This window comes from Dipodomys spectabilis, unplaced genomic scaffold (assembly GCF_019054845.1).
Source record: "Dipodomys spectabilis isolate Male_0828 unplaced genomic scaffold, ASM1905484v1 ptg000210l, whole genome shotgun sequence".
NCBI lineage: Eukaryota > Metazoa > Chordata > Mammalia > Rodentia > Heteromyidae > Dipodomys > Dipodomys spectabilis.
This window is the reverse complement of record NW_024870887.1, coordinates 3,802,471-3,827,016: the sequence shown is the minus strand read 5'-3', so window position 1 is coordinate 3,827,016 and position 24,546 is coordinate 3,802,471. Positions and strand designations below refer to the sequence as shown.

Below are 24,546 nucleotides of genomic sequence, written 5' to 3'. Positions count from 1 at the left end.
AACACACAGCTGGGTGCAGTGGTATGCATCTGAAGTCCCAAGCTATATGAGAGACAGACTTAGAGGACTGTGGTGCCAGGCAATTTCAGGCAGGAAGTTGGAGAAGTAGTGTGTGCCTCGAATGCAGTTTATGTGAGACTCTATCCTAAACCTAGCCAGTGAAAAACAGGGCTGGAGACATGACTCATCAGCATCTTGTCAGTAAGGCCTTGCATTCAAATCCCACTGACAAAAGTTTAAAAATAAAAAGAGAAATACAGGGCTGGGAAGGTGGCTCAGTGGTAGAGTGCTTGCCTTGCAAGCATGAGGCCTGGGTTCGATTCCTCAGCACCACATAAGCAGAAAAGGCCAGAAGTGGAGCTGTGGCTCAAGTGGTAGAGCACTAGCCTTGTTCTGAAGAGCTGAGGGAAAGCGCCCAGGCTCAAAGTTCAGGCCCCATAACGGGTAAGAGAGAGAGAGAGAGAGAGAGAGAGAGAGAGAGAGAGAGAGAGAGAAATACAATTCCATAGTAAGACAACTTTTTTGTAGCTTTTTTCCCCCCAGGGCTGAGGACCAAACTCAGGGCCTTGCGCGGCGGGCGGGCACCCTTCCGCTGGGCTAAACCCCCAGCCCCAGTAAGACAACTTTTTAAAAGTGTTTCTATTAGTCCTAAGGCTTGAACTCAAGGCTTGAACTCAGGGCTTGGGTGCTGTTCTATATAGTGCTCTACTATGTGAGACACAGTTCCACCTGTAGCATTTTTTTAGGGGTGTGTGTGAGGGGGTAGTTAATTGGAGATAAGAGCTTCATGGACTTTCCTGCTCCATCTGGCTTTGAACCACAATCCCCAGATCTCAGCCTCCTGAGTAGCTAGAATTACAGGCATGAGTCACCAACATGTGGCAACCTAAATTTTTTTTTTTAATTTAATGGGTAAGACTAGCTCAGTAGCAGAGCACTTCCCAATCATGTTCAAGGACATGTTTGGATCCCAGGTCAAAATCCTTTGTGTACATGTTTGAAAATGGAATAAAACTTATTGAAATTGGTTTGGAAAGGGGACAGGGAGTGTGTCTGATAGAGGTACACTGTATGTACATATGGACGTGTCAAAATGAAACCTCCTTGTACAATTAATTGATGCTAATAAAAACATTTTTTAAAAAAGTGATGGCACCAAAAAAAGGAGACTGGAAGAAAAGGATGTAGATATACAGATATACAGAAAATGATATACAAGTGGCCAACAGGTCATGAACATATATACTCAACTTTATTTATTTTCTTGTCAGATGTACAGCTTGAACTTGGGATCTATGCACTGTCCCTGAGCTCTTTTGTTCAAGGCTAGTGCTCTACCACTTTGAGCCACAGCTCCATTTCTGGATTTTTTAATGGTTAATTGGAGATAAGAGTCTCACAGAGTTTACTGCCTAAGCTGGCTTTTGAACCTAGATCCTCTGATCTCAGCCTCCTGAATAGCTAGGATTACAGATATAAGCCACCAGCACCTAGCTTGAACATTATTTATAAATAAGTTTTTTATAAATAAAAAACACAAATTAAAACTACAGAGACATACTATATACTTATTAAATTAGCTAAGATTAAAGACTGACTCTTAGTGTTGGAGGCGTGGTTCAAGAGGTAGAGCACTCTCTAGCAAGCATAAGGCCCTGAGTTCAAACTCCAGACTGGCCATAAAAGAAGACTGACTCTTATATATTTTACAAATATAATTGGAAAAGTCACTTTCTTAAAAAGTGAACATATTGCCGGGCACTGGTGGCTCACACCTGTAATCCTAGCTACTCAGGAGGCTGAGATGTGAGGATCACGGTTCAAAGCCAGCCCGGGCAGGAAAGACCGTGAGACTCCTATCTCCAATAAACCATTAGAAAACTGGAAGCAGCACTGTAGCTCAAGTGGTAGAGCGCTGGCCTTGATCAGAAGAGCTGAGGGACAGCGCCCAGGCCCAGAGTTCAAGTCCATGACTGACAAAAAAAAAAAAAAAACTTAAAAAAAAAAAAAGTGAACATATTCCTGTCTTATGACCCTATCAATATAGATGGAAAATACTTTAGGTGCTTAACAAGCAAAATAAAAACATTTCTCCACACAAAAGTTGTACATGAATCTCATACAGTAGCTTTATTATAATAATCCAAACTGAAATAACCCAACTATCCACCAATCAAGATGTATGGCTGGGCTGGGAAGGTGGCTCAGTGGTAGAGTGCTTGTCTTGCATGCATTAGGCCTTGGGTTCGATTCTTCAGCACCACATAAACAGAAAAAGCCAGAAGTGGCGCTGTGGCTCAAGTGGTAGAGGGCTAACCTTGAGCTGAAGAGCTGAGGGACAGTGCCCAGGCCCAGAGTTCAGGCCCACAACCGACAAAAAAAAAAAAGATAGATGGCTAAACAAATCGTGGTATATCCATAATTAAATTCTACTCAGCAATAAAAACTTTTCATGTCAAAATTGCTATTCTGAGTACTTCCTTTTTAAAAAAGGAAGTACTATTTATATAACCACTTTGGAAAGCAATCTGGAGGGTCCTTAGAAAGCTAAAGATTGACCTCCCTTACGACCCAGTCATACCACTTCTAGGCATCTACCCTGAACAACAGGAACCAATATACAAGGACACGTGTACCTCCATGTTTATTGCAGCACTGTTCACAATAGCTAGGATATGGAAACAACCCAGATGCCCCACCACAGATGAATGGATCCAAAAATTGTGGTATCTTTACACAATGGAATATTATGCAGCCATTAGAAATGACAAAATAATGGCATTTGCAGGGAAATGGATGGAGCTAGAAGGAATCATGTTGAGCGAGGTAAGCCAAGAGCAAAGAGACAAACGGTACATGGTCTCCCTGAAAAGTGGATGCTAAATCCAAAATGTTAGGTGATGCGACAAAACTAACAGGACTTAAGAAACAAAGAACTCCCACTCATCTGGTCGAACCACTACTAAATATCCCCATGTTGCTGATCACATGTATGGTGTATAACATGTGAACACTGTTATATGTTATAGACTGTGATAGACAATTTGCTCCAGGAAAGTTAGAATGAACTTGTGACTTTAAATGAACATCATTATTCCACAATACTGTGAAATTCGGGAAATTATGTAATCACTTAATCACAATCAAAAAAAAAAAAAAGGAACCTCGGGGAAGGTAGGGAGGGAAAGGATGGTAGGGGGAAAACAATGGAGGGGGTAACAATGTTCAAGAGGAAGTGTACTCATTACCTCACTCATGTAACTGTCACCCTCTGCATAGTATCTTTACAATAAAAAAAATTTTTTTAAAAAGTACTGTGACTTAATTTATATAGAATCCTACAACATGGAAACCACTGTACAGTGAGAAAAAAAAACAGGTTAGACAGGAGTGAGAGGATTGGACTGCAGAAGGACACAAAAAACATTTGGAAAAAATGAAAATGTCACTTTGCTTGTGTGATGGTTTTACAGATGCATATGCATCTGTGATCATAGCATATATACTTTATATAAGTGCAGTCTATTGTCCTTCATTTGTATCTCAATAAAGCTATAAAACTTGTTAATGGGAACTAATATCCAAAACCCACCATTCCCAAAAGGAAAGAACTGCTACTAAAAATAGACTTCACAGTACCAATAGGCCATTAAAGAGCCAAGTCCCACATGCTCCACTTAGGAAACTCTCTAATGAGAATTTCATTATCAGAGTACAATTCAGAAATACTGATATTCCCATTAATAAATAAGCATGAACACGGTATAAAAAAAGCTATAGTTTATACGATCAGCAATATTTTAATATAATTTTATTATTATTGAGGTGTTATACACAGAGGGATTACCATTTAATAAGCCAGGTAATGAATACAACTCTTTTTGGAAAATGTTACCCCTTCCTTTGATTGGGCAACTATATATATATGGGGGGGGGGGAGACTCGGTAGTGGAGCCTGAACTCTGGGCCTGGGCGCTGCCCCTCAGCTCTTCAGCTCAAGGCTAACGTTCTACCACTGGAGCTATAGCACCACTTCTAGCTTTTTCTGCTTATGTGGTGCTGAGGAATCAAACCCAGGGCCTCATGCATGCAAGGCAAGCACTCTACCACCTTCCCAGCCTGTTAATATCTTTTTTTAAAGGACACAGAAAAAAAAAAGTTTTCAAGTATGTTGTACTACCTACCCATCAACTCAAAGCGTTTCATTATTTGTTAAAAACAAGGTTAATCTCAAACTTCCATAAAATGATAATGAATGTGAAAAGGCATGATAGAATGACTACCATAATTCCAGTGATTTGACAATTTATCATTATCATGTAGCATGTCGTAGGTCCTGGCCACACATATGAAAACATTTAAGCCTATTTTCAACTCTTTTCTGACCTACAAGCATTAAAAAAAAATCTTTATTGAAAAGGTGATGAGTAGGTGGGTTACAGATACATAAGGTAATGAGTACATTTGGTTTTAAACATTATTACCCCATCACTCATTTTCTCCTGCTTACCCTTCAAGTTGTAAGGCTCATATCCAACATTGTGTCAAGTGAGTATCAATGTTGCTTTAGTTCGTCCTTAGTCCTTCTGTTTCTGTGATTCCCTTTCCCTTCCACAAATCAAACTTATAGATAAGACACCAGGTATAGAAAACTAAGAGAAACAAACAAAAATATCTCCATATAGGACATAATAAGAACCTCTTGTTTCCATATCTTGGAGTTCATGTTGGTATGCTTCATCATATATGCACTAAGCAATTGGGTTATTGAGATCTCCTGTTAAGAATATTATAGACATATTCTAGTTCTTACAAATGAGGGAAACCATGCAAGCTACTTTTCTTTGAGTCTGGCTTACTTCATTTAGTATAATTTTTTCCAGGTCCATACAAATGGGGCAATGTTATTCTTTCTAATGGAAACAAAGAAATCAATTGTTCTATAAGAATTAAGAAGTAGGTTGAGTATGTTTCTTAGAAAAGGATTTTAATTCGTCTCCATATCCTTTGTTGTTTTAATTCTGCCAATCTTAAATGACTGGGGTTCTCCATGGTTTCATTCTTTTTTTTTTCTAATCTCATTTCTCATCATTGGTTCTCAAACTTCAGTCTCCTAGGAAATTAGTTAAAAATAAATATTCCTGCCGGGCGCCGGTGGCTCACGCCTGTAATCCTAGATACTCAAGAGGCTGAGATCTGAGGATTGAGGTTCAAAGGCAGCCTGGGCAGGAAAGGCCATGAGCCAAACCTCCAATTAACCAGTAGAAAACCAGAAATGGCGCTGTGGCCCATGTAGTAGAGCATTCACCTTGATCTGAAGAGCTCAGGGATAAAGCCCAGGCCCTGAGTTCAAGCACCACCACCGACAAAAAAAAAGTATTCCTTTGGCTATGTGCTGGTGGCTCATGCCTATAATCCTAGCTACTCAAGAGGCTGAGATCTAAGGATCAAGGTTTGAAGCTAGCCTGTGCAGGAGAGTCTGTGAGATTCTTATCTCCAATAAACTACTCAGAAAAGCTAGCAGTAGCATTATAGCTCAAGTGGTCGAGTGATAGCCTTGAGCAAAAAGCAGCTCAGAGACAGCACCAGGACCAAACACACACACACACACACACACACACACACACACACACACACACACACACACACACACACACACACACACACACACACACACACACACACACACACACACACGAATTCCCAACAGTTCAGATTCTGATTGATGAGAGCACATTCATCTTCATATTTTTTAACAATTATCTCCAAGGGAACCAATACACATCTGAGAAACATTGCTTTAACCACTTCCCTAGAGCTTATAAATATTCCCATTTGTGGAGAACAATATCTGCAATTGCATTTTATAATTGATGATTCTCTATTCAATATTTCAAAACAACTCTTCATTTAAGGTCCAAACCCATTTATATTTGTTCCAAATGTTACTCTTCATTCAGAACTTCTCAATTCAGTGAATGCTTTCAACAACATCTGGTTGCCAAAGCCAGAAACTTAAGATATTCTTGTTTCTCCTTGCCTCTCATCTCTAATCATCATGCATATTCCCTACATATTATTACTATAAACCTACAATATATTGCTACTGTTCCAGGCCACACATTCTCCATTTCTTTCTTCAGTTACTATACCAGCTTTGGAACCAGTTTCCCAGCATCCTTCCAACTCATCCATTACAAGGCTATGGTTTCCTTCCAGTATAAAATTCCAACATGTTGGCATGCCATAAAAGGCTCTTTGTGACTGGCTCTTGACAATCTTTCTAAAAGATGTCTCTGCAAACCTTCCATCCTTTGTGCCAGTAATATGGAACTATTTGTTATCAACTTCTTTGCCAGTTCAAAATGTGGTTCTCTCTTGTGAAAAATTTTCCCCAGACTTAACTGCTTCATTTCTTGATTTTCAAATCTGTGCTTAGGAGTCACCTTCTCTGTTAACCATTCTCTTTCAAACGATCACTTCCCTTCCTCAAAGACAAGTATTAAATTCCCACTCAAAAATATTTACTAAGCCAGGTATAATGATGAATGCCTACATCCCAACACTCAAGAAAGATGAGAGAAGGAAGAGAACTTCCAGGCCAGCCTAGGTTACAGTGAGATTCCCCCCGCCCAGATAGGAGGAAAAAGATTACACGATAGTGTGTTGATGTACTTGAAAATTTAGCATTTAGATTGCTAGTTCTGTTTTTCACATCTGTACACCCAACCCACTAGACAATGGGCACAAAGAAAACATTTAGTTAAGTGTCATCTGAATGAATGCATTCATGTACTGAGCGCTTCTAATGAGAATTTCTTTTGTATCAACCATGGAAAAATTTTCAATACACAGAATAAACTGTCATTGCAGCCAAGTAGTTTGATGTATTTTTAAAAATTATCTTTATTTCTGGTTCCATTAAATGTATAATGTGTGAAAAAATGCAGGTCTAAAACTCATACGCTCTATTTGTATGAGACATAAATATGTATATATATGTGTGTGTGTGTATATATATATATATATATACACACACATATACATATATATGGCAAGCTAGGTTTCCCTTCTCCGCCATAGGTTTAGACCTGCACTGTCCAATCCAGTAGCCACTATCTACAGGTGGCTATCTATTTAAGTCAATTAAAATTAAATAAAAATTTAAAATTCGGTTCCTCAGTGACACTAGCCACATCTCAAGGGTCCCAAAGCCACGGGTGGCTGGCTGGTGGCTATGATATTGGACGGTGCAGATTTTTTTTTTTTTCCGACAGCGCTGGCGACAGCAATTATAAAAGGACCTCGGAAACCCTCACTTACTTCTTAGCTCCCACGATCCTGGTGCTCCTCTGCAGCTTAAGGGAGGTGGGTCCCGGGGTCTAGCAAAATCACAAGCACACGAGTGAGGGCGGGGGGGCCTCCTGAAGCCCGACCACAAAGAGAAGAATCCCCCGGGTGCCTCCAAGGGACGCTCTCGCGGGACAACTACCTCAGGCGAAGCAAGCAACGCTTTTTAGGAAAAGTATGTCGTCCTAGTTGCCTACAACGGGAAGGCAGGTGGCAAGACCAGAGCCTTCATCTTTCCCCATTCTCAAAGCGCTGCTGTCCCAGACGGAGGCTCGAAAAGGGAAAGAAAGAGGAAGGGGGAAAAAAACCAAGGGCTCTGGGAGGCGCCGAGGATACAAAGGAAATAGAAGCTAATGGAGGCCAGGAGGTAGGAAACAGGAAGGGGAAAAAAAAGTGGGGAAAGAATGGGGGGCTGGTGGATCTGCTCTCAAAGGGTGGGGCCTACGGTGGGCTCGGATAAAACCAACTCTCGAGCGCGGGACAAAGCGCGCAGCCGCGCAGCCGCGGCCGGGGGGGGGGGGGGGGCTCGCGCTCTCGGTTTTGTTTTTTGTTTTGTTGTTGTTTTCTCTCTCTCGCTAAATCGTTAACGGTCACACCAAGAAACTCACGGCGGGGACAGCATCGAGCCGGGAAGACATCACTCCCTCTCCACGCCTAACAATTTCACCCGAGGGCTCCGGCCGCACCGACGCCACTTCCGCTCTCTCCGCCTTTCCCGGATGTGGACTCCGCGCCGCCTGGTCCCCCGGCTCAACACACTCACTTCCGCCTCGCCGCTTCCGAGCGGGGCTGCGGCTGTCGGGGTCACGTGACGACCCCCTCCTCGGCCCTCTTCCCCCTCCCGCCGGCTCCGAGTCCTGTGAGACCCCGCCCCCCTCCGACGCGGCCGCCGACCCGCGAGACAAGTCTGGGGGGGAGCTGGGAGCCCAGGGGCGGCCTCAACGCTCCTTCCCTGGGGTTCCCCCCGCCCCTTGGCAGGACACCTTGTCTCCCTCCCTGGCCCACCCTCACCCCACCCCACGAATGGGCGTGTGGATGCACATGGAGTTCAATTATTGCCTCTTTATTCATCTTAGTGAAACCGCAGACCCATTCATTCTCAGTCCCCTTCCCTCCAAGTGGAAAGAAACGGAAGCCCTTCCATTGTTGAGGGTGCAGAATTGGAGGCAATAGCTGGGAAAGGAAAGGAGCCAGCGGGTGACGAGGTTAGGTGAAGACTTGGGGGAGACAGTCTCGAATCGGAGCAGATCGCTCCTCACCTGCTAGCTCCGGGCCTCCACATTTGCCACGCTCTGGGATGTTTCGGTGTGTCCCTCGGAGATAGGTTTGGGTAACTATGTGTGGACCTCTCCTTAGGGGAGCCGTGCTTGAGTCTCTCTCTCGGGGGACTGGAATGGGTCCTCTCAGCATGGCGGTGTTGGCTTCTCTCTGGTTGACTGGGTGGACTGCTCTCAGAGTGGCTGTGGCGGCTTCTCCTGGAGGGACTAGGAGTCCTCCTCTCAGCCCGACTGCGGTGGCTTCTGGGCGAGGGCCTCGGCTCCGAGAGACGGGGATGGGATCTCCCGGAGGAGCTGTGTCCTCCTCTCTCAGAGAGGCTGCCATGGCTCTTGTCGGAAGGACTTGGCCATCTCCTCTCAGAGGGACTGAGGTGGCTCCTTTCTGAGACTCTGTGACGTCTCCTCTCTGGGGGATTGGAGTGGCTCTTCGAAGACCTGGAGTGACCTCGCTCCGAGCGTCTCCATTGCCTCTTCCCTGAGGAACTTCGATGTCTTCTCTCACAGGGACTGGCCTGGCTCCGCTGAGAAGACCTGTGGCGTCTCCTCTCGGAGGAACTTCGCTGTCTTCTCTCAGAGAGATTGCGGAGGGTTCTCTCAGAGGGGCTGAGGTGGTTTCTGCCGGAGGGAACGCCGTGGCCCCTCTGAGAGAGATGGCGAAGAGTTCTCTCAGAGGGGCTGAGCTGGTTCCTCTGAGAGGCATCCCATGGCGTTCTCTCCTGGGTGTCTTTCTCTACAAGGTAACTTTTCAAGGTTCTCTTGGAAAGGGAACGGGTTACAATTGTCCCTTGGGCTTGAAATCTGGCTGCTGCTCTGGGAAAGTTCTTAGACTCTTGGCTGGAGACTTCGTCTTTGTCACGGTTTCTCTTTGCTCTCCTGCTACTGTCATTTTGCACTGTGCCCAAAAGCTGTATGTTCGAGGTGGTTTGGAAAGTGGTATCTGTTTGGAGGACAGCGGGCTCAAGATGTTGGAGAGATCTAAGTGTCTGGCAGGAGTTGACTCTTTCTAGCTGTTGAGCTGATCTGCATTCATCTGTCCCTCCTGAAGGCACTATGTCCTCCTGCTTAGTGGTTGGAGTGGTTGGTCTTTGCTTATCAACCCGCCTCCTGGTTCTTCTGCTATCTCTTGCTAAGTAATACTCCCTGGATCTTTGTTTTGCATGGTACTTTTTGCCTGAATGCAAATTATCTGGCTTTGCCCTGTCCTCAGATTTCTGTCCAACCAAGGCTATGATTCTATGTGCTGTTTGAAATGCCTGCCTTACACCCTGAAAAATCAGTTGCAGGAACTTAGGCTGGGAAGATGAACTAGGTTGTCTTTTTAAAGAAGCAGAACTTGTCTGAGCTGCTCCCATCTTCCTCCTCGAATGGGCTGGTAATTCTCTTGAGGGACTCTTGGTGTAGAACTTTGTGTCTCTCTTTAATGTATGTTTTGAATCAGGGGTCTTTGTGGTTCTTACTCTATTCCATTTTTTAATCTGGTTACTCTCAGAGTCAGTCTCAAGTAGGGTGTGAACTGGAGGGAATTCACTCTTCCTACGCACTCTTGACTCTCCAGCTAAGTTGGGCATGCCCCGTTGCCTTTGCCTGACATGGACTTGTACAGGAGGAGGAGACTGGGAAGATCCAGATCTGAGATCTCTGGTGGGAGTAGGGCTTTTGGAAGCTGGAGTGTAGATTTTACCTTTCCTTTGTGATGGCAATTTAGACTTCCTTGGTACGACCGATCTGTCTCTTCCACGATATTTTGACCACTTAGGTCTTTTCCCAGTTCGCAACCTAAAGCCAAGATGCAACCGAATCTCACCACGGCCCTCAGGCGTGCTCACAAGGTGGAGCTGAGGATAGATAAGCAAATAAGGCCCCAAAGCAGCCTGAAATTTATGACAGCAATTAAATCCTGAACACCGTCCACACTGTAGGCAAATGGGGTACTTTAAGACAAGACCTGAAGCTAGAGGTGGAGGCACGTTGGGAGGGATTTGACTCCTTAAGAGTTTTGCTGCAATTTTTAGCTGCAGCTCTTGTAGCAAATTGAACTGTTCAGAGATGTCCAGCTTGGTCTGGGAAAAATAACTTGTCTTGAGGGAAAGTTGGGACTCAAAAATCCTTGCCTGTGAGTTTTCACTCTTAACTATGGGAGCAGGATCTTCCCCATGATAAAATATCCCAAATGAAGATTCTGACTTCACTAGGACAGGAAGCTTACTCCTTGCACATGAGAGAGGTATGTGCTGAGTGAACTCCTGTGATATGTCACTGAGCTTTGACTTTGTTTTCTTTATTCCCAGTCTACTCCCTGAGTATTGCCGTATTATGGAAGATATAGAGCCACGTGTCCACATCCTTAAAGCCATTCTTTTCTCAGGATGATGGCATAGTGTATGTCTCTGAATATAGTTTTTGACTACCGAAGGCTGTGAAGTAATTCTTGGACCCTTTTCTAGCCATCTCCTGGAAAATTCCATCAGTTCAGCTGGAACACCAAATAAATTTTGAATAGATGTACAGATATTCGTTGTTGCTCTTTCTCCTAAAGATGTTTGAGAACAAAGCTTCCTCTCCATAGTTGTCCCCAAGACATTGCCGAGCATTAACATACCGGAGAGATATTTCCTAGGTAATCGTTGTCTACAGGCATGACTCTCCCAGACATTCTTTTGTCTGCCCAAGAAAGAATGGAGAGAACCTCTCTGAGTCCGCGATCCTACTTGAAAGGTCTCAGCAGATGATCTCCGGCTTTGTGGTGGATATTGAAAATGGCTGTGAAGCAAGTGCTCTAACTTATTCATATGCTTACTCTTAGTTCTCTTAGATGTTACATCTTCTTTCCAGATCTCAAGATGAAGAGTTTCCATGGTGTTTGCTGTTTTGTCAAAGGGCTGATTATGAAGGGCCAAAGGAAGGGCTGAAGACTTTGTTGTAATATCTATCCCAAGGTTTTTCATATCCAAATCTCTGGATACTTCTGGTATCCCCAAGTCCCGAAGGCTTCCTAATTCAGAGATTTGGACAGAACTTGAAGTGAGTGAAATTGAAGGGCTGTGTAGAATCCTAGAGAAAGAATTCCCTTCTTGTAACTCTTCTGATGTTAACTCCTCTGAGTTATTCTGGCATACCTGTCCTGGGTTCAGGTCCTCGGGGTCTATTATGTTAGGAGGCTCTGTTTTTGTCCCTGTGGATTTTACAACCTGAAGCCTTTGCTCCTGAATAAATACTATAGGTTCTTTATATGATGTTTGCTGTGAGGTTATTTCTGCAGATTTCACTTGGGTATTTGGCCTTGGAGTTAATTCCATAGGTTTTCCCAGTTCTTGAAGGTGTGGCTTTGGGAGTCCACTTAAACAATCCATTACTTCAATCCCGGATCCTGTGGCAGCTCCTGTTGTTTCTACTACCTGAGGAATTGGTCTTGGCGCTAATTCCTCTGATTTTACAATCTGAGGCAGTGGTCCTGGGATTAACACAGTCTTTATTATTTGACATCCTGTCAGTGCCATCGCTTCCAAAATTTGGTGTGTTGGCTCCGTGATGAATTCCTTCGATTTCACATTTTGTAACCTAAGACCTGAAGCAAACTCTGAAGGTGTCACCTCTTGTGGTTTTGGAGTGAACTTAACATATTCTGCCTTCTGCAGGGTTGGCCTTGGTAGTGTCACAGACTTCACAACTTGAAGTCGTGGCCCAGGAATGACTTTCACAGAAGGAGCTACTGGGGTGACCTCTACTGAGCAACCTACTTGAAGCTGGGCCCTTGCTGTGACTTGATCTAGTGGCTTTGAATTGATTCTCATACATTTCATCACTTGACCCAGTGATCCTGCTAGGGCTGTTTCAGAATTTTTCATACTTTGATTCTGTGGTGGTTTTAGTCTAACTGATACATTCTCTTGCTGCCATGTCTCAGAGCTGAGTTCTACAGATTCTCCATGTCCTACAGTTTGATTTGTTTGCTTTGAGTGCAACTTGAAAGATTCCTCTGTTTGCAGCTTAGAGGTCACACTTAAAGATTCCAGGCATTGATGTCTTAACCCTAATGCTACTCCTGAAGATCCCACATGATGCTGTGACTTAGAGGTTAATTTCATAGGTTTCTCACAAGTCAATAGAGGTTCAGAAACTTGATGTCCTAACCTTGATGTCATGACAATAAATTCTGGTACTTGAACATCTAGTTTCAGAGATATTCCTGAAGATTCTGTGCCTTTACATGTTGTCAATGGGGTCAACCCCGCAGTTTTCTTCAGTGTTTCTGGGACTTTATGTGCCAATGTTTGTGTCATATCTGGGGCTTGATAAATTGGTATTGAATTCAAACTACTATACTGAGGGACTTGGTACCTGGGCTTTGGGATTGTCTCTGTGTGTCCTACAAATAGAGGCCATGATCTAGGGATTTCAGAGGATTCTGTGGTTTGATCACTTGCTTTTGGAGTTCTGGCCCCAGATTTCATTTTTTGAGGCAGTAACTTTGGTGGTAACGTCATAGACTTCACAGTTTGTTGCAAAGACACTGAAGACAATTTCACGTGTTTTACACCTTGCAACTTTGGCTGTGAAGTAAACGTGAAAGGTTTCAAACCTTGTGGCTGTGACTCTGGAGACATATTTGAAAATTTGACACTGGTCAGTTTGGGTCCTTGTAAGAACATCCTAGTTGACGTTGGTCCTAATGTCATTGGTTTCACATCTTGCCATCCTGAAGTGAACTCCTGGCAATTCGTGCCTTGCTGTTGGGACCCTAGCTTCAGCTCCTCGGGTTTTACATCCTGAAAACATGACTTTGGTGCAAAGACCATAGATTTGACACATTGTGATCTGAAGTATGGTGTCAACCTTAAAGAACTCATACTTTGAGGTGGCCCAGGTTTCAACTCCGAAGTTTTCGCATCCTGCAAACATGACTCTGGTACAAAAACCACATTTTGTCGTGTGAGGTGAGAGGACACCTTCTCAGAATTAATAACTTGTGGATGTGTCTCTGTTTTTAATGCTACAGGTGTCACTTTCTGACAACATGGCTTTAGTGGAAACATCTTATATTTCAAGTCCTGTTGCTCGGAGCCAGACGTCAAATTCATAGCAGTTAATGGCTGTTTGCTCATATCCACAGATGTTTCATCTTTAAGCAGTGGCTCTGGTAAAAATACCACAGATTTCTGATCACTTGACTGAGGCCCCAGAGTGAACATACGTTTTTCAGCTTGCTTCTGTGACCCAAGTTGGTTCTCCAAAAACTGGGCTCCTTGATACTTTGTCCCAGGTGTTAACTCAAATTTTTCAGCTTGCATGTATGGGCCAGAATTGAACAGAACATATTTTGTACTTCGAGATTCTGAACCATAGTTCAAGTGAGAGGGCTTCATGTTTTGTACTTGTGGCCCAGGACTGCACTTTTCAGAATTTATGCGCTGGTATTTTAACTCTGAATTCAACTCAGAAGAATTCATACCTTGAAGCTGTGGACCAAAATTGACCTTGGTTGATATTATACCTTGACACTCTGTCCTTGGAGTCAGTTCATACTGTATGTCTTGTAAATGTTGCACAGAGTGGAACACATTGGATTCTGTATCTTGAACTTCTGGCCTTATGTGAAACTCAGAAAATCTCATACCTTGAAGTTTTTTCCCTGAAGTACCTTCAGAAGCTTTTGTACCTTGCAGGTATGTCCCAAGTTTGCATTCTGTGGAATTTATAAAATGTGATTTTGTCCTTGGATTCAATTTAGAAGAATTCATACACTGTGCTTGTGACCCTGGGTTGCATTCCGTGGGTGCTACACCTAGAAACTTTGATCCTGGAGTCAATTCAGAATTCATATTTTGCAAATGTGATCCAAAATTGACTGTCACACATGTCTCACTTTCGATTTCGGTCTCTAGATTGAACTCAGGTTTTATACATTGAAATTTTGAGATTTCAGGAGATTCAGATAGTTTAACATCTTGCAAATGTAGTCCAGGGTTGCACTGAATAGAGGTTACACATTGAAGCTGTGACCCTGGAATGCATACAGAAGAATATGCACCTTGCAAATGTGACCCAGGGTTGCAACCAGTAGAGTTTACACACTGAGGTTTTGGCTCTGGAATGTATGCAGAATTCACACCTTGCAAATGTGGCTCAGGGTTGCATTCAATAGAGTTTATACACTGAAATTGTTGCCCTGGAATGGATATAGGAAATTTTAATGGACCAGTGTTACAGCCAGTAGGCCCAACACACGGAGACTTTGGTCCTGGAAAGCATGTAGAAGAATCTGCATATTGAAAATGTGGCTTAGGGTCGCACCCCATAGAATTGACACACTGAGATTTGGGCCCTGAAGTGCACGCAGAAGAACTTGCACTTTGCAAAGGTAACCCAGGGTTGCACCCAATAGCATTTACACATTGAGGTTTTGTCCCTGTAAGGCATGCAGGAGAGTTTACACCTTGAAAATGTGGATTATATCCATTCAAATCAATATATGGTGGTATGGGCCCTGAAACGCATGTAGATGAATTCGCACTTTGCAAATGTGGTCCAAAGTAGAACATCTTAGATTTCATATCTTCAAGCTCTGGCCCAGGTTTCAGCTCAGAAGAGTTTATGCCTTGTAATTGTGCTGTCAAGTTTTTATGCTGAACCCGTGGCCCTGGATTAAGTTCAGAGGATTTCCCACTTTGCAATTCAGGCTCATGCTTTAATTTCAGAGGTTGTGCATCTGGAAGCGTGGTCTCTATGCGCAGCTCAAAAGGTTTTATCCCTTGCAGCTGGGGCTCTAATGATTTTGTACCTGGAAACTCCGTTCCCAGGGAAATTTTCACTTCTTGCAACTGTTCTGAATTGAATTTCATAGATTTCACATCTTGAAACTTGGTTCCTGTGCATAATTCTGAAGACTTTATATGCTGCAAATGTGACTCCGGATTAAACACCATGAAGTTTACTCCTTGAAACTGTGGCCATTGACTTGATTTATGAGATTTCTCATCTTGACGCTGATTCCCAGCATTGAATTGAGAAGGTCCCATACTATGAGAGAGTTTTGCAACCTGCAATTTGGTGTCATGGTTGACTCCTGTATTGTTCACCATTTGAAGGCTTATGGACTTAGATTTTACACCTTGCAACTTTTCCTCAGGGTTGAATTCCATGGATTTCATGTCTTGAAGTTGTATCTCTGGAGTCACCATAAATAATTTCCTATTTTGTAGCTGAGGGGCTGAGTTGACCTGAAATGGTCTCCTGGATTGTACCTTACTTAAAGTCAATTGAAAAGACTCCACATCTTGCCACAGTGTCTGAGGCATGAACCCCACAGATTGGTCTTTTTGAAGCTTTGTCCCTGGAATCATGTGAGAAGATTTTACACATTCCAGGTGTGGCTCAGAACTGACCTCCACAGGTTTTACATCTTGAAGCTTTGTCCCCAGGATCAACTTAGAATCTTTTGTACCTTGCAACTGGTTGCCTGAGTTGTACTTCATAGCTTCCTGATCTGGTATTAAGTCAGAGGTCACATTTTGTAACTTTAAACAATCTTTGGACTCTACAGATTTCCCATTTTGAAACTTTGTTCCTTGAATCAACTCAGAAGATTTTTCACCTTGTATCTGTGTGGCAGAATTGAAGTCCACTGAATTCACACCTTGAAATTTTGTTCCTGTGATCATCTCAGAAGATTTCACACTTTTAAAGCATTGTCCAGAACTGAACTCCATTGATTTTGCACCTTGAAATTTTATACTCATGAGCAGCTCAGTAGGGCTTCTGTCTTGTAATTGTAGGCCTAAATTCAGTCCTACAGTTTTCACACCTGAGAACTCCTCTCCCAGGGTTAAATCAGGCTTCTCACCTTGTAACTTTGGACCTGACTTGACGTCTACAGATTGCACATCTTGAAACTTTTCCCATGGAATTGCTTCAGATTTCACACCCGATGACTCAAAGCTGAAATTAATACCTTTTACATCTTGAACTTTTATACCTGGGATCATTGTAGAAGATTTCACATCTTGTAACTGTGGGCCTGATTCTAATTCTACCAAGTTCACATCTTGAAGTTGTGTCTTCAGTATTGACTTGGAAGATTTTATTCCTTGCAACTGTTGCCCAGGTTCGAAGCCTGTAGATTTGCTGTCTTGAATCTTGGTCCCCATTGTCAAATCAGAAAGTTTCTCTTCCTTCATCTGTGACCTAGGGCTTAAGGTAAATTTTATATGTTGGGAATTTGTCTTAGGTGTCAACTGAGAACATTTCATACTTTCATACTCAGCGTTGAGTTCCTCAGATTTCATGCCTTGAAGCTTTTCCTGGCTAGCCAACTCAGACAATTTTATACTTTTCAAATGAAGTAGGGAGTTTAGCGCTACAATTTTATCACTTTGTAATTGTGGTCCTTGGCTTAACATCTTGGATTTCATTTCTGGAAGCTGAGTATCTTGTATAAACGCTGGAGACTCTCCATCTTGAAACTGGGTTCCTATGGATGACTCGAAGGGCTTTACTTTTTGTAGCTGTATTTCTGGGGTCAACTCAGATTTCATATGTTGTAAATGAAGACCAGGTTTGAATGCCACTGGCTTTAAATTACTAAGTTTTGACCTAGAAATTGAGTCACCTGATTTTATGCTCCACCACTGTACCCCAGATTTCGAATCAATAGATATGAACCCTTGCGGCTGATGTTCCTGGAGTAGTGCTGAAGGTTGTATGCCCTGAAGCTTTGGCCTTGGAATCAACTCTGCTGTCTTTTTATCTCTCAACTTTACTGAAGGTTTCAACTCTTGAAACTGTGATCCAAGATTTAGCATAGATTTTGTAACTTGGAATTCAGGTCTTGGCATCTGCTGAATAGATCCCATACTTCCAAGCCATGGCTTTTTGTTTAACTCCACAGTTTCCACACCTCCAAGCTGTGGCTCTGAGGCTGAAGCAGAAACTTTCCTACTTTGTAGCTCTAATCCTACAGGCAATTTGGGGGCTTTCTCACACTGCAACTGTAGCCCAAGACTAAACACAGATTTTTCTCCTTGGGGTTTTGAGCCTAGAGTCAACGGACAGGACTTTGCATCTCCCAAGTGTATGGATGGCTTCAATTCTGAAGGTTTGACACCCTGAGATTGTGACCCAAGATTTAACCCTGCAGATTTTACACCTTGGAATTCAGGACCTGGAATCCACTGAATAGATGTCATACTTCCAAGTTGTGGATCTTTGCTTATTCCCACAGTTTTTATGCCTTGAAGTGGTGGCTTCAAAGTCCATTCCCAGGGTTTCACTTGGTGTAGCTGTGGCCCGGGGGTCACCTTGAATGGGTTTGTATTTTGCCACTGTGGTTCACATTTGAACTCTTCAGCTGTAATACCTTGAGTAACTGGTTTCGGAGCCATTTTAAATGATTGCATATCTTTACACCACTGTACCTTGGAGTTGAGGTCTACAGATTTTATAGCCTTGGATTTAGGCTCTGTAATTACCTTCAAAGATTCAGACCCTCTCTTCAATTGGTCTACATTCACAAACCACTCTGGTGGGTTTGCCGACGATATTGGACCATCCTTTCCAGGCCCAAGAGCTAAATCCACAGGTGTTATTCCCTGGAACTGTTGCTCTGGTGTTAAATCTACAGACTTTATTCCATGAAACCCATTTCTCCTGATTATATTCACAGACTTTAGTACCTGCTTCTTTATCCTTGGGTTAAACTTCACAACTATGAAGCTTTGTAGCTGCTGGTTTTGAATCTTCTCTGCAGATTTTAAAGTTTGCTGCTTAAAACATTTGCTAATCTCTTCAAGTTTTATATCCTGGGTTTGCGGTTCTGAAATCAGTTTGTCAGATGTCGTACTTGGAAGCTGAGCCCCTTGAATTAAGGCTATAGAATTCTGATCTTGCCTGTTTGGCCCAAGTAACAACTTCATAGCTTTCTCACTTTGAACCTGTGGATCTGAGACCAACTCCACAGTTTTCAAATCTTCAAGTCTTGAACCTGGAATCAACTTCACAGAATTCACATCTTCAAGCTTGCGATCATGAGTAAATTCCACAGATTTGAAATCTTTTCTCTCCACAGATTTTACACTCTCCAGCAGTTGAGAAATTGGGTTTGTATCTGTAGATTTCATGCCCTGTAAACATGGTTTTGGAATTAAGATATTAGATTTTATATCTTCCAGCTGTGATCCTGAAGGCAGAAACTCAGACTTTAAACCTTTCAACTCTGAACTCAGGTTCAGTTCCTTAGGGTTCATAGCTTCTGCTTGTAGCCCTGGAGTTAACGCCATAGATTTGACTTCTCTCAGCTCTGGTATGGATTTCAGAACTCCCAAATGTAACAATGAGTTGAACTCTGTATGTTTCAGATCTTCCTCTTGCTGTAGCTCCGAGATCGATTTATATTTTAAATTTTGCAATTCGGAGATTGGTGTCTGCTCCCTAGATTTTATGTCTTCCAACTGTGGTCCTTGGACCAATTCAGAAGACTTTTTACCTTGTGACTGTAGTCTTGTAGTCAGTGCAGAATGGTTTACACTTAGTGACTGTCTCCCAGGAGTTAATGCTATAGATTCTCCATTTAGAATCTGTGTCTCTGAGACTAATTCACAGGAAATTTCACCTTCAGAGCTTGGCATGTGGTTCACTGTTGCATGTTTTACATCTTGAAACAGTGGCTCTGGTACTAACAACCCTGGCTTAACCTCTTGCCTCTCTGATTGTGAGGACAACTCCAATTGTTTTTTGCATTTTAACTGTGGCCTTGAGTTTAACTCTGAAGATTTCACACATTGAGGTTGAGTTCCTGGTGTTAAGTCAAAAAATTTGACATCTCGTAGACATGGTCCTGTGGTAAGCCCCACCTGTTTCATATCTTGAAGCCCTGGAGACATCCTTGCTAATAATTTGGGGTCATGAAGTCTTAACTCTGCAGTCTCCTCTGCAAAATTCCTATCATAAAACATCGATCCTGGGATTTGATCTCCAAATTTGACACCTTGAAGCTTTGGCCCTAAAGTCAACCCAGGAAAATTGACATCTTGTTGCCATAGCCCTAAATTGACTTCCTCAGATTTCAAATCTTCAGATTGTAGTTCTGAGCACAACATAGACTCCAGACTGTGAAACTGGAATCCTTCAGTAGACAGAACAGACTTCATATCTTCAATCTGTGGTCCTTGGCTTAATTGCAAAAATGATTCTGATATACACTCTACAGACTTTATATCCTGAAGTGGGATTCCTTCTCCCAGCTGTATCTGTTGGGAACTTTGATACTTTGGATCTGGGATCAAATCAGAAAATCTGACATTTTGCAAGTGTGGTCTAGTGTTTAGTTCTGCAGTTTTCACTCTTTGAGATTGGGGTTCTGGATTAAACTGAACGGATTTGACAGTTTGATGCTTTTGCCTTGGGATAAAATCTGGCAATTTGATTTCTTGCTCTGGGGAACCTGGCGTCATTTCAACAGATTTCATTCCAAAATGTGGTGGTCCTGAGATTAAATGTGCAAGTTTTTTTCTTTGAAGAAGCGGCTCTTGAGATAACTTTGAAAATCTTACACTTTGCAACTGTGGCCCCGCAACTGATCCGAAAGATTTGACATTTGGCTGTCCTGAACCTAGATTTAAATCCACAGATTTCACATTTTGGAGCTGTGTCCCCTCAGACAATTCCTCTAGTGCCATATCTTGTAGCACTAGGTCAGGTTTTGGCTTCTCAGATTCTACCACTGCTGTAGCTGATGGACGGATTAAATTCACACTTTGCCCATCTTGCAACTGTGACTCTGGATCCATTTGTCTACACTTTGCTCCCTGGAGCTGTGGCCTGAGACTCAAGCCTCTAACGTGTAGTTTTGGTTCAGCAGATAATTTTGTAGAACCTATCACTAATGGAGATGAATCTGTCTTCTCTTCTTGTATCCCAGGTCCTAGAGTCAAATCTAGAGATTTTATTTTTGAATATGGTTCTGGGATAGACTTTTGGATCTTATCATCTTGAGGCAATGTCAACCTCACTGTTTTTGTGTCTTCATATTCGGAATTTAGTGGCATCTTTGACAACTTAGTGACTTCTGAATGTGGCTCTACATTCAGATGAATGGCTTTCCCACCATTGGGCTTTGGATTTGGGGTCAATACTTCTGATTTTACAGTTTTCTTTTCTGATCCACATAGCAAAGATAGAGATTCCATTTGGTGTTGTAATTCTAGGGTCCCTTTTACCTCTCCTACAACATGGATCCTAGATTTAAGAGTGTCATGGAATGGCATTGAGCTCATCTCTATAGATTCTGAAGTTTGGCTCAATGGTCCTGGGGCATTTCCTAAAGATGATGATGTAAACCCAACAGGTTTTTCCACTTGATGACAAATGTCAGAGGTCAACTTTGTTTTTGCTTCTTGATATCCAGTTTTAGTTTCTTGAAACTCTAGGGGTTGTGCCAAAGGAACATATTCTGTACCTTGGAACTGTGAATTGGGGATCAAACCTGTAGATTTCCTACTCTGTGACAGTAATGCTGGCACTAAGTCAGCAGATTTTACACTCTGCCATTGATGTTCTGGGGCTGAGTCTATAGGTTTCATAGCTGGGATTGTCTGTCCATAGTCTACCATTGGAGGGACATCATCTCTGGTCATATCTACAGATTTCATACTTTGTAATCCTGCCCCTAGGATCATGCTCTCGGGCTTTACATTTTGCAACTCTTGGGATACCTTTATGGAATCCATTACTTCTTGCAGACATGGCCCTTGGTTAAGCTTCACCATTACTGAAGATTTTTTGACTCGATGTGGTAGTTTTTGGCTTATTTCAATAGATTCTGTACTTTGGCCTGGTGACCCTGGGAATGTCCCTAAATATTGCATTATTTGAGGAGGTGACTGTACTAATTCAGATTTCTCCATTTGTAGACAAGTGTCAGAGGCCAGTGCCATAGTTTCTGTCACTTTATGGCTTTGTCTTGGGCTCATCACTGAATATTCTACTGTTTGATGCCATGGGGTCAGATTTGAAGGACCCATGACCTGATGAGACAGTCCTGAGGTTAATGATACAGGTTCTGAACCTTGAAATTGTGTAGTCATCCTTACTGAGTCTTGCATTTGAGCATATAATCCAGAAGTCAGTTCTGGAGATTTCTTGATAGGAGATATTGGCTGTGGGGTCAAACCATCAGAGTCTACAACTAGTGACTGTGGTGCTATGATCATTCCTGTGGGCAACTTGAGTACTACTGGGGTTACCTTTAGAGAATGTATAGACTGATGTCGTGTTAGAAACAGTCCTGCTGACTCCTTGATTTTAGGTGATGCCTTTGGAGGCAAACTCACAGATTTTATAATTCCAAGTGAGGTAGAACTAGAAGTAGTCAAATTCTCTGGTAAAGATGGTGGCTTAGGGGTCAGATTTTCAGTTTGAAATTGTGAACCTGAAGTCAAAGCCTCAGATTCTATAACACGTGGCTGTTCTGGTGGAATTATTCCCATGAAATCCATGGCTTGTAATAGTGCCACTGGAGTTATTTTCGTGTGATCCGTGACTTGTGGTGTTGACATCATTTCCAATAATTCTGTGTTTTGACGTATTGGTCTTGAAGTAATCTTTGCTTGTTCCATGGCTTGATTCTGTGGCCCGGGGGTCATACTCTCTGAATGCATGCATTTATGCTGTGGCCCTGGGCTCATACCCACAGTTTCCATAACTGTATGTTGTGGCTTTGGGCTCATCTTTCCTGGTTTTATAGCTTGACAATCCAATATTGTGTCCATCTTCGCTGACTCCATGACTTGATGTTGTGACCTTGGGGTCATTCCTACTGGCTCTATGATATGTTGATGTGATTTGCTCATCATCCCCATAGAATCCATGACTTGAAGCAATGCTACAGGAGTTATCCTCACATTATCTGTGGCTTGATTCAGTCTTGAGGCTGTCATCTTTGATTCTGAAACTTGATGCCGAAGACATGGGGTTAACTTCACTGATTCAGTTACTTGCTCTAGTGGTTTGGGTGTTACACTCACTGTTTCCATACTTTCCACTTGATTTGATGGCTTTGGGAACAAACTCGCAGATTCTATCACTTCTGAATGTGTTTCGGGAATCATTCCCATTGAGTCCATGACCTGAAGCAATTCCAATGGAGTTACCTTTATGCTATCTTGATGAGGTAGTCTTGGAGTCAGCTCCACATTAGTCACTTGTGCCTTATGCTGTTGGATCCTTTTTTCGGGAAAACCAGCCACCCTCTGCCTGATACTAATCTCTAGCACATGTTGTGGGTCTTTCTTTAGTAATGTGGTCTCTTCTCCTAAACTTCTTAGAGGTGGAATGTCCACTGACATAATTAAGGGCTTGCATCCAAGGATTTGGGGGTCATCTCCAGATTGTAACTGCTTACTTGAGATATGTGACTGTGTATTTTTTGTTTCTGCCCTATTTAATTCAGGGTCCACCTCAGTGTTCACATGGAATTGAAATGGTGGAAAGTCTGACGATTTATTGTTGGCAATTTGTTTAGTGCTTTGACCAATTGGCATAGACAATTGGGCTTGAGAGTTCTCTGATTCCGGGACTAAACAATCAGTCGTTGCCCACGATTCCTTCACAGTCAGAGGTACTCTTTGTTTCTGTAAAGTATAAGCCTTCCAAGACACATGTCCTTCTAGCTCCCCTCTGACCAACGAAGAGAGCTGGATTGGAGCCCACTCTGGGAACTGTGGTCTTTTACTTGAAACACAATTTAGCCCATGATCTTTGACCAAACGACGCCTTCTTTTTCTCTTATCTTTTGTCTTCTCTTCTTGTTTGCAGAGATTTAGGGGATTGAGAATAGAGTTAATGAAAGAGTTTTGAGGGTGGAAGGATGAAAGAGCTGCCAAATTCTGAAAAAGTTCTGATTTCTTTGGCTCTTTCCACTGAAAGGGAGACAGGGGTGTGCCTTGGTTCCTGAATGCAGATGGTTGGTTTTGAGGCGAAACAGGTAAATTTTTGCTCGGGAATTGCCAAGTTGTTCCTTCTGAAAAGACAGGAAGACAAGACAGGCTGGAGCTTTTGCTTGATGATCCAGAGGAGAGGCTGTGGCTGGTAGAACATTTGGCCTTCTCACAGTAACAACAAGGTAGAACATCCTCCTGAGCCACAAAAACAGAGGAAGAAGAGGAGGAGGTAGAGGAGGAGGAAGAAATCATATCCTGGAATTCAGGCAAAGGCTGTTCCATAAGACTTGATCTAAGAAATAAAGAAAAAGGCTTTCATTTGGAGTCAGAATGTGTGTGTGTGTGTGTGTGTGTGTGTGTGTGTGTGTGTGTATGTGTGTATGAAAAAAAGTGGCTACTTCAAATTTTTGGGTCCGAGGGAGAGTTGGGAAAGAAAAATGACTTCCCCCAACATCGATTACTTACACAGAAACTTCTCCCAAAGGGAGAAAAATATTCCCATTTTACTCAGAAATGATCCTTTTACCAGTTTCAACCCAGAACTTTATCCACTGCCAAAAATTACCTCTTCCCCTTTGCCTTCCTCCTTTAATCCTCTCTTCCTTCCTCCCTCTTCAGTGTTCTAATCTCCCATCCCATCTCCAGAAATGATGTTTCCTGACCTTGCATTTTCCAGATGTTGGAAGATCTGTCGGAGACTCCTGTCTATTGACCAGAGTATATATTCCTGGGTCCAGCCCACAGGGACTCCTGAAACACTGGATTACAGCAGCAGGTATGTCAGTGTAATTCAAGTGTTTAAGTACCAGCAAACAAAACAATAAAAAGAGAGATTTAAGTTAGAAAAGAGATAAATAGCACAATGAAAACAGTAAGGATCAGCTTTGTTAAGAACTCTTAACTTTTACAAGTAGGATAGTTTAGTAGGGCAGTTTTTAAACAGACTACTCACAAGACTACGTTAGCATCCATGGAATCCATTCTGGGGT

The 24,546-nt window shown here is 42.6% G+C and overlaps 2 protein-coding genes across 7 annotated transcripts in view; both read right to left on the bottom strand.

Moving 5' to 3' along the window:
• Positions 1–8,076, bottom strand: part of Znf512 (zinc finger protein 512) — a 37,892-nt gene extending 29,816 nt beyond the window's left edge. For 5 of the 6 annotated variants that reach the window (XR_006150164.1, XM_042696721.1, XM_042696723.1 and 2 more), the window contains exons 1-2: positions 7,959–8,076; positions 7,324–7,382 (exon numbers count right to left, since the gene is read on the bottom strand). Coding sequence is in view for 5 of the 6 variants with exons in the window: in XM_042696721.1 (XP_042552655.1) it covers positions 7,324–7,382; positions 7,959–7,988 (89 nt within the window). In the remaining variant the exon portion in view is untranslated. The remainder of the gene's footprint in view (positions 1–7,323; positions 7,383–7,958) is intronic. The other variant, XM_042696724.1, reaches the window with a different exon arrangement.
• A 345-nt stretch (positions 8,077–8,421) lies between these two features.
• Positions 8,422–13,423, bottom strand: CUNH2orf16 (chromosome unknown C2orf16 homolog). The gene has a single exon (XM_042696637.1). It carries the CDS (start codon positions 13,421–13,423, stop codon positions 8,606–8,608), a length of 4,818 nt encoding a protein of 1,605 aa, XP_042552571.1. The 3' UTR covers positions 8,422–8,605.
• Between the last annotated feature and the right edge of the window lie 11,123 nt (positions 13,424–24,546).